The sequence below is a fragment of the Vitis riparia genome, chromosome 14 (assembly GCF_004353265.1).
Source record: "Vitis riparia cultivar Riparia Gloire de Montpellier isolate 1030 chromosome 14, EGFV_Vit.rip_1.0, whole genome shotgun sequence".
Classification (NCBI taxonomy): Eukaryota; Viridiplantae; Streptophyta; class Magnoliopsida; order Vitales; family Vitaceae; genus Vitis; species Vitis riparia.
In genome coordinates this window covers 9,800,619-9,811,599 of record NC_048444.1, presented here as the reverse complement: position 1 = coordinate 9,811,599, position 10,981 = coordinate 9,800,619, and the positions used below count along the sequence as shown (strand labels likewise).

The 10,981-nt window shown below is 33.3% G+C and overlaps 1 protein-coding gene across 1 annotated transcript; it reads right to left on the bottom strand.

The window, feature by feature from the left end:
- Positions 1-61: 61 nt before the first annotated feature.
- On the bottom strand, positions 62-9,989 carry LOC117930763 (caffeoylshikimate esterase). Its single transcript, XM_034851464.1, has 9 exons — positions 9,621-9,989; positions 9,317-9,513; positions 8,729-8,758; positions 7,954-8,080; positions 7,698-7,844; positions 3,974-4,104; positions 3,752-3,889; positions 3,401-3,499; positions 62-569 (listed from the first exon to the last, which is right to left on the bottom strand). The coding sequence occupies exons 1-9, from the start codon at positions 9,679-9,681 to the stop codon at positions 342-344; spliced, it is 1,158 nt and encodes a 385-aa protein (XP_034707355.1). The 5' UTR covers positions 9,682-9,989; the 3' UTR covers positions 62-341.
- Positions 9,990-10,981: the final 992 nt, after the last annotated feature.

The window sequence follows — 10,981 nt, the reverse complement described above, 5'->3', positions numbered from 1 at the left end:
CCTCACATAAAAGCTTACTGCTAGCTGGATCCCAGAAACTCCTGGCATTGAGGCAGTGGTGCAATAAGGCCCATATATATACATACCATTACAAACTCAATTTTCAATAACCTGAAAGCTCCATTCGACTTACAACTATTATATAAACAAATAACTATTTTACAGCCAATTGTAACAAATACTCAATCGTTGGAATAAGACAAACCACAAAGCTACAATGCAATGACTGGATTGATTTATGTGCGATAGCAACCTCCCCTGCTATCCCCTGTTTTTAAATAGTGTAAGGGGCTATTTCCCTTATTTATTCATTTTCTGAAGAAATGAATGATCATAATCGATCAAATGTGGGTAGTTTTTGTACTATGCCCATCCAGCCAGGAAATGATATCATCAAAGATTCGAATTATCATCTCATCTGGCTCGCCTTCAAGAAGAGCATGATAAGCATCCTTATAAAGATTGAGCTTCTTGTCTGAACTACTTGCCTTTTCATACAAGGCCTTGCTCACAGATGGATCAGTTACAGTATCAGCCTCTCCATGCAGGATCAATAATGGCAGAGCGACCTGTAAATCATGACAGTTCAAAGTTATCTAACACAAATAACAATTCGAAGTATTATGCTTGGTATAGAGCTTTTCAAAAATCACATGAAATTTACGCAGTTGAAACTTGAAACAAATGAATTTCACAGGTTCAATAATTCTGTTCAGCTCCTTAGTAAAGAGCTTATTGGTAATTCTACCCCATCTGTAGTTCTCAACAGGATTGACTGCTTCAGTTAATCAACAATTCCAAATCCTTGTCTTAAAAATAAGGAAAAAGAAAAAGAAAAAATTTATAGTCTAGTTAGTCATACTGAAGTAATCAGCTTCAGTAAAATTTCCAATTTGTCATACAGGTATAGACTATAACAAAAAGCAGAAGCAAAGGACCTCTCTGGATATGCTTTATCCAATTTAACATTGCAAAACATCTGTAGCTAGATTAAACACAGATAATATGCTATTTGCATTAGCTAAAGATTGCCCAAATGGTGTGTGTTATTTTCATACAATATAGTTAATTTTAAACAAACTCAAGTAACACTGAGTTAAGAATTTAGAACTATGGAATCAATAAGCTTAGATTACAAGTGGCAAATCTTTGAAAAGACACAGAAAATGAGATTTGACATCATTTCAATGTATTCCACACTGTACCACACATCCTTACCTCCACTATGCAAGCACAAGGGAAGACTTCCATTTATTTCAGTCAAACTGACTTTTATTTATCCATCCAACAACATGCTCTGAAGACATTAATTTCAGGTTGGTGGGCAGCCGGCATAGAATGGAAGATCCCCTTTGAAATTATTTTGAATATTTTAAATTGATCAATTGCTGATGCTCCTGGATAACTATGAGAAGATTCACAAGTACTCATCACCTTAAGTTTTGTGAGCTACCAACTTTTCTAAAAGCTTAAGCTGTTTCTAAAATCGTAAACTGTTAGGATATGGGCCCACAACATCTATTAAGCTAGCATCGTCCCTCATGTGTGGCGTATTGTAACTAGTCTAATATCATATTAAACTATCAACTTTTCTAAAAGTTTAAATTGTTCAAATATTGACTCAGTGTATTTCAGGCTAACAAGTTTCATTTAAGTGCACACACCTAATATTAACTCAATTCACAGTATTGCTCTCAAAAAACATATATTTATATCTGGAAAACTAAGATTCTAAAAACAAAGTGGCCTTTTACCCAGGCAGCTATCATCATTGTCTATTCTTGAAATGGATGAAGTATCTGCAGGAGCCACAGTGTTGTGTGCTTCTACAAGGGTGTAGTCTATGTGCAAATCACTCTTTTTCTTTCTTTCATTGTTCGTTATTTTTTTTTTTCCTTTTTTGGTTATAAACTGAGGATTCTTTACAATACAGTGCCAGATTACATAACGAGGAACTATAACAAGGAAAATGTATGATATTGTAAGCTTGTTTATATAATGAAAAATAAATAAATAAAAAGTATTCATATACATATACATATACATATATATTTGAAGCAGAGAGTAATATATAACCTTTTTTCATTAGAAGTAATATATAACTAATTTCATGAAAGATAGTAGGATTTAAAGAGCTAAACTATCATATCATGTGAAAACATTAAAAATAAAGTTTTGAAAAATTCAATTCAACCAAGTATAAGTTCAATGCATAGATTCATCACAAAAATCCATAAAGTTAGGACTTTTTGAATTTTTAGACTTGATTTTTAATCCAAATTCTTATAGGCATACAATATGTGTTGTTGACTGTCATCTCCAAAATTCAAACTATTCATACTTGTCACCATTCCTTTCCCACAATAGGAAAAAAAAAGTATATTAAGTAAAAGTTTTTATTCATCAATCACCGTCCTTTTCAATATCAACATTAAAATCATTCAAATAAAAATTCCTCAATGTTCAATGTAATAATAAATTTATTATGCTTCCAACATTTTATGTGAGTCTTTGACAATAAGAATGTAGCTTTTCATGTTTGGCTTATTTTACCTCTTTCTCCTTTGTATGATTAATTTCTAACCTTATCATACATTTTAAACAATCAATATAATAAATTTTTTCAAGAAAAAAAAAATTAAATTTTATTTTTCTTAAAAATTATATTAAAATGTATGTATTGTTATGTTATTGGATAATTGTATCATATATTGTCTATGTATCATGAGGCACACTTAAGATAAAATATGGAATGCAATTGTGATACATCCTGATTTCCATAAAAAATTATCATAATCGTTGTATCAAATCATGTCTCATAAGTTTTTAACAGCTGTGATTACAACTATATGGTTTTGGTGTCTCTCTTCAAATCCTCGCACATATTTCTCCAATCCTCTTCTCTCTTCTATTTGCACATTTTTATCCAAAATCGAACATAAATAATGTAGATGAGGTGAGTGAATCCCACCTATAAACATTTCCAAAGCTGGGTACTAACCATTTAAATGTTTCCAACTGCTTGTTTGTAACCGTGGTGTTGGGGGCTATATGCTGAGGGGCTTCTGAGAAGCTGTTAAGCCTGTTATTCATGTTCTTTTCATTCCTCCTGCTAATCTTTGAACTTGGAAGAATTGATCATCATTCTATGTACACTTTCCTCTATTAATATATCAGCCTTGTTTTTGTCCAAAAATAAATAAATAAATTTTCAGATTCTGTTGATCCTATCGTAGGTGAAAGCAGAAAGACTAGGAAACACCTAACATTAGACCTCAAGAGATAAGTTTCAAAGAAGAAGAAGATGTGAAACAAAGTGGATTGGATCAACTTAAGCAAAATGGTATATATATTAAGCAAATTGTATATAAATATATAGATTGTCAGAGAAACAACATACTTCTTTCAATCGACGTTCTATCTCTTGGGTGGTTCGGAGCAACTCCACAGCAGTCCTCAAGCGTGGTTTATCCTTGTATGCAATAACATTATATGCAGCCTGCATTCAAGTGAGAACAGAAATATTTTGGCCACATTCACATAAGGAATTGTAAACTGTAAAATCATGCATGGTAGATTGCAGAAGTGATGCAGGAGTAGGAAAAAACAGCATTAGAAAGGCAAGAGAGAAATAAATCCCATTACTACACAACCCTGAAGTATCTACATCCATATTCCATTCTACTTATGAACATCTGTTAAATGTTTAGTCTGTACAATGATTTGTTTGGAAAAGAAAAAGGAAACAAACCAGTCTCCTCTTCTTCGAGTCTCTGAATGCCATCTCAGCCAAATCATTTTGTGGTACTAATTTCTTCTTTGGAAGAAAATGAGCTATGCAAATCAGAAATTGTTTCAGTAACTTTGGTGGAACCATATCATCTGCAATCTACACAAAAAAAAGGCATTCTGCTAATCAAATTTAAAGATCATTGACAGGCAGTGTCTATCAGAATCAAGTTCAGAAGAATACTTTGCACATAGGTGCAACAAGAACGGCACCAGTCCATGCATTAGGTTGCTTTAAATGCACCTTCAGCAGTACAGCTCCACCCATAGACTCTCCAAACAGGAAGCTAGGAAGAGTACGGAACTCTGGGTTCGCTGCCATCCAAAGCAAACAAATACAAGCATTAAGCACAAAACAATATTGTGTCAAGATCATTTTGATTGTAATCCTCTAAATTGAGAATCACATATCTATTGTCAACTGTACACCACAAAATAGTATGTACACAAATCATCTAGTTATAGTTTACATGGAAACTCCTTTAGTTTTCATTTCATTTTCATTTTTTCCCTCTTCTCATTGGGGATTACACAGGACAAAAAGCTTCAGAACATGCCATTTAATTGAGTCATTTTTTCACCAAGGATATGATTCAGATAGCCACTTCTTGTTAGTACAAATTTAAAGATACTAGAATTATTCTGTTCCTTAGACATTGGGATATAATTGTGTCTGTTGGGAAAGAGAAAAAACTGAAGAGAAGAAAAGAATGAGAATAAACGAACATGAGGCCATTGCCTACAGCTAGATGGCTTTCTATTTACATAATAAGAAGAAGAAGAAGAAGAAGAAGAAATGACATAAAATTACAAAGTTACTGCTCTAACTGAATAAGACTTATAAACCCTGAATATTATAGCTTAACACCCTTCCACCAAGTTGGGGGTAAAGATATTTCTAAACCCTAGCTTAGAGAACACATTGGAGACGACATTTTTTTCCCAAGGCTTTAATGAATATATGTCCAACTTGATCTTGCTTTAATGAATATATGTACAACTTGATCTTCTGACTTGACAATTGTGGTCACCATCTTCTCACCCATAACAACTTAATAAAATGGCTAAATACTTCAATAATTGGTTCTCTCATGAAAAATTGGATTACTAGCTATATGGATAGCAGTTTGATTATTAAATTACATTGCCATGGGATTCTCAAGTGAGAAACCAAGCTCCCCCATAAGATTCTTGATCCACATGACTTCATAGGTTGAATGCATAGCTCTATGCTCTGCTTCAGCATTAAATCTTACCTCCACATGTAACCAAGTTTCCACCAACAAACATACAACATCCACTAATGGATCTTCCATCAATGTCAAGGTCTGCCCAATCAGCATGTGAAAAGCTAATAATGTCTGATTTAGGATTAGTTCTTTTTTTTTTTTAATGAAGCACCTAAAACCATTGTACCAGTTAAATATCTCAAGATTCCGCTCACAACCTCCCAATGAATCTAATTAGGAGCTTCCATGAATTGGCTTATAGCACTCACAGAGAAAGTGATATCACTTGTAACTATCAAATAAATTAGTTTTCCAAGAAGGCTTCTATACCTCTTTTTAACAAGAAAATCAGGACTACCTTCACCTTCAAGTTTGACATTCAGTTCCATAGGAGTTTCCATAGGTTTAGAGCCTAAAATACCAGTTACAATGAGTAAATCATGCATATATTTCATTAAGGTAAAACCATATAATCTTTTCAATGGGCAACTTCAATCATGAAAAAATACTGCAATACTCCAAGTTCTTCAATTTGGAAAATTTTCCTTCAGGTAAGTTTTTACCTGCTGACCATCTGTAGTGTCACTTCCTGAAACTAGAATGTCATCCACATACAACACAAGAACTACAATACCAGTTTCTTTCCTTAGTAGAAAGATACAGTGATCTAATGACATCTCTGAAATGTAAAAGATATGAGTACATAGCTTAACTGATCAAATCAGGCCTAGGGAAACAATTTTAAGATACAGATGGCCTTTTGCAGCTTGCAAACCGTGACACTAAACTCTTTCTAGGCAACAAACTCAGGCGGTTGCTCCAGATATGCTTCCCCATTCAGATCTTTGATTCTCCATATGAGAAGACAGTTTCACATCCAATTGATATACTTTCATCCCAAAGTCAGAACCAAAGATATTGAACTACGAATAGAATTAAGGGGAGAAAAAGTTTCAAAGTAATATACCATATTAAGTTACTAATTTGACAAAAAAACTTAAGCTGTTAGGTAATGGTAGGCCAATAATGTACATGCTTTAACACTAATCCTGCCTCATAAGCAGCCTTCTTTTTGGGCTCACATGTAAGCTCATTAAATTAGGGAAAATAAATATACAGTAAGGTTCAAATTCATTACCTCCTGATAACAAAGGTACAATACCATGTTAGAAAAGAGAAAAAACTAAAGAAGATAAGAAAAGAATGAGAGTAAACAAATGTGATCACCTAAATTTGGATGGCTCTATCTTTATATATTAATAGAATATAATATGAAATTACAAAGTCATTGCTCTAACTCACATAAAACAAAAATATCCTTAATGTTTTATTTTAAAAGTATCTTCTTCTCCTCCTTTGTGACTTTGCCTTCTTTTAGAGGCCCTAGGGATGTTTGTGCAGCTTGATGTCCTGTATTGGCCAAGAAACCAATTGGGCGACGAGGAGAGCTCAATAAGTGAGACCATCACGGCAGAGTTATGTAGTCTAACCAAGGCTTTAAAGATAGGGGAAAGCTAGAAAAAGCAAGATTTATTGTTCTTTTCTAAATGTAAGTATAATATGCCCTATCTTTTTGCAACTTTTTAATTTTAGAAAAATGGTGCAAAGCAAGATTAGCAAAATTTTCTATCCCATATATAAATCATACCATCATTTTTTTTTTCATTTAAAGATTCGCCAACTAGACAGACCACACTTACAAAAACACCACCAAATCATGTTTGGTGACAAGTGGGTTAACTATGGATGTTTGCTAGTCTTAATGAAAATGGATGTGTTTTTTCTTTTTTTGGGGTGTATCACATGGAACCTAAACTAGAACTAACATCATTTCTGCCCCAACCCCTTACCACTCGAGCACACTAATGTCATTTAACATTTAGTTATTATAGGATTCTGAGACTTTTTTTATAGGCATGCTACAAAAAATCCTAAATACAACTTGAATGTTTCAAAACCTCTTCCTAGTCAGTATGGCACTATATTAGAATTTATATTTTATTCTGTGGCATTCCTAAACCAGAAATTTGTTTTAAAGTTTGTCCAAAGGGAGCTGAGAGCTCTTACCAAAACTCCATTCTAAGAGATAAAACAGCCAGGCCATATACAGAAGAAAGCCTAAAATCTTCTCCAGAATTAGAAGAGAGTTTGACAGACTAGGAAAAAACTCTTGTGACTGATTACTTGAGTCCCAAATAATCAAAACACCTCCAAAGGCCCCACAGACTGATTACTCTGTCCATTCCCTGTTTCTGGCCATCCACAAACTACTTACAAGGATTTTATCACACTTCTCCATTTTAGTCTCTTGAAGCATAATCACATCCAACTCCTCCATTACAAAGGAAAGTTTTTATTACCCTTCTTTTATTTTTTGATCCCAATCCACGGATATTCCAACTTCTTATCTTCATTAAAAATCAGGCTGCCCCAAAACCAAAAGACAAAGACCAAAATAAAAGCTAGCCCATTGAGCAAACATGAAAATTGAAAACTTGTTATACAGAGGCTTTTCCTGTCTAAAAGCAATAATTCCGCCTCATTCTTTTAATAGATGATGTTTTTTCCCCTGTTGAAACTTTAATCTAGAACCTCCTTGCCAGCACTATTCCACTATCCAAGAGCTCTAACAAAATGATCCCATTATAAAAGTATATACCAGGTTAGCCGTTAACACACCTTTTACTTTGGAGTAATGCTCCATAACATCATCAACAAGCACATCAAAACTTGGGATATAGGCATGAAGACCATCTGAAAGACCAAATCCAGGGTAATCCATCGCAAAAAATCCATATCCAGATACTGCCAACTTCCTAGCAATTCCTGCAAACAATGCCATGAAATAATTAACTTCCTTTATCACAATGTACTAAAACCACACATTGGTAGCTAGCTAGCTACAAACTTTCCAATCTTGCCATGAGCCACACACCTTCAACAAAAAATGTGCAAGTGTCACCATAACCGTGACAAAAACAAATCACTGCTTTTGGGGGAGAGTTTGCAGGAAGCCAACTTTTTGAGAAAATTTCCAGTCCTCTAGAGTTCACCACATACATCTGTACTGCAAAATCTGAAAGTCATTATCTTTGTTTAAAACACACCCATAGAATCATTGAAAAATTACACAGGATAGCTATATGTTTATAAACAAGTAATGCTTGCATAACAAAAGCCAACTTTCATATTAAGCTTCTTCTCAAGCCATCCAAGTAGAACAGAGTGGCTAAACTCAAATACACAGGAAACAGAAAATCTAAAGCAGGGTTAGTCAGGTCTAAGATTCCAAAGGTTGCTACTTAATCTATGACAAACCAAAACCCTTCAGTTCAGAAGAAGAAACTAGATGCTGGTCTCCAATCAAATAACTTATAGAACACAAAAGGTTTTCTGCACATAATATGCACCCAAAGAAAACTGTATAGGAGAGAGTTTTTACTTTCCATCAAAAGGTGGGTGAAAGTGGTGAGATAAAGGGGTCCAGTTTCCTTCTTCACCTCATTCCCTTCCCCATTCAACAAGCCTTAGCCTCAGACTTTATCAAGTAGGCATATTTAGACATGTTTAACAAGAAATTGTAAGCAGGAAGAGCTTGGCATTAATAAGAGACACAATTGTGAGATGCCATGCATTTCTAACACAAAATTACCCAATTATACAACCTATTTAGCTCCATTGTTGGTTTACAGAAGAGAAAATCTTTTTACCTCTTCCATCTTCACACCATCAGAAGGCGTCTGCAGCACAGGAAAAGAGCCAAAATGAGGTAAGTTACCACTACAAGAAAAATCAGGAAATAATGGAGACTTCATGAAACACAGTGCTGGCAAGTGGGCGTGAAGAAATTGGTACATTTTCAATTAAATTTCAAGTGAAGAAATTGGGACGCCAAATTTAAAGTAAATTGAAGGGGAATCTCAATGAAGGTAACAACAATCATTCACTTATCAAACTATACTAATAGTAAAATTCATCATCAAAGGAACGCTAAAAGTAAAATAAATGAGTAATGCAATCCCATCAGTTACATCAAAACGCTTTCACTATCATTCCACAATCCCTAATTGATATTGATGCCTAAGATCAAAACCCAATACCCATAACTAAAAAGTTAACCAAACATTTAATGAAGAATCCCAACTCCAACCATCAATCCTAAGCTACTATCCGGCAGCATTTAGTACTATTTTTCCCAGCCCACTTTGAAAAGGTCGGACGAATTCAAAGAACAAAAAAAAATCAAGATTAGTCAAAAGTCAAAACGACGCCCTCCACCACTCAGCATTGCTCAATACCTTGAACAACAAATGATCGATTCCAAGCTGAATCTCCTTGAAGGCCTCCCTTGCGCGGCGCCTGGCCGGCGCTTCGTCCATTTTAGCGTCCAAGATCTTCTGCAACTCCTTATCCACGCCTTCCAACTTCGCCGCTGGTGCCATGGGCTCTCTCCTTTTCCTCCCCTTCCTCCGAAAACAAACCCTATCGCTAAAATCTAAAACATTTGAAGAAAACAACACAACTCATCACGAACTGAAAACAAGAAAAACAAAAACAAAGAAATCAACGCAAAGAAAAGTATAATCCAGTTGGGGAGAGTACCGGCTACGGGATGGCGGGGGCTGAACTTGGGGGACTGGGAAGACATGTGGGTTGAAGTCATAGAGGGGGTCCGAAAAAGCTGCCAGACCAAGGAAATCTGAGTTGGATGTGAGAGAGAAGGTGGGATCTGAGTGGCGCTGGACGTGGAACTTTTGGAATTTAATAATTGTTTTCCCTGAAATGTGTAATTTAGTATTGTTTGCTTTCCTATTTTATTAAAGCAAAAGGTGTTGCGAATCAAGACGTCACTCGTATGCGACTGGTTCAGAAGGTTCCGAGAAGGAGCCAACGAAGAAGGCGAGCCCCGCAGCGAATTGGAGATCAGGGAGCCTGTTGCAGTTCCCTGTGCGAACCGCCGCCACGTGCCGCTGGATTCCAGCATCAACTGTTCTAAGGGTAGATTGGGAATTTGAAGGCTTCTAGTACTTTGGTGGGTATGAGTGTATTACTAGTTACTACTTACTACTTACTACTTACTGCTACTCTTTACAAAACAACGCATTTCTAGAAGGGTTCTTCGTGTTTGTATTTAAGTCCAAAAATAATTACAAATAACTTTTTAGATTTAAAAAAAAAATTAAAATTAAAATTTTATCAGTAGAAAATACTTTCAAAAATCAAAAACTTGTTATTTAAAAAAAATAATTAATTTTATAAAAAATTATAAATTCAATTTATATAATATATAAACATAATTTAATTTAAGTCTTATTAAAAATAAATTTTATAATTATAAATAAATTAAAAAATAAATGTAATTTTTTTGTAAATATTATAAAAATATAGATATTAACATCTTATAAAACATAATTAATAAATTTTATTAAAAATAAATAATTAATTAATTAATAATAATAATGTAAAATTAATAATTGTTAATACAATTTTATGTAAAGACAAATAAAATTTAATTTTTTAAGGTATAAATGAGCCAAAATTTTCAATACATGCATATATTTAGTATTTAATTACGAAATATGGTATTTTAAAATTTTGTATTAATCTATAATTAATTAATCAATTTTTAAAATTTTAAATTATTCTTAAAATTAAGAGATTCACAAAGAATTTAAAACATTAATTATGTTTATTATTTTTATAATCATTACTTATATTTTTAAGTTTCAAATTATTTTTAAAAACTTATTAATAAATTTAATATTTTTAATAAATAAATAAAAAGTCTATTACCGGTAAAAAGATAATTTTTATCTTTTTTTCTTTATTATGTCATGTTTTCTAGTTTTCTTTATTATTGTTTATCTTTCCATCAAACTTTTTTACTTTTATATTATTATTATTATTATTTAAAATTTTTATTAATATTTTAATACAATCATGATATATATTAATATTTTTAA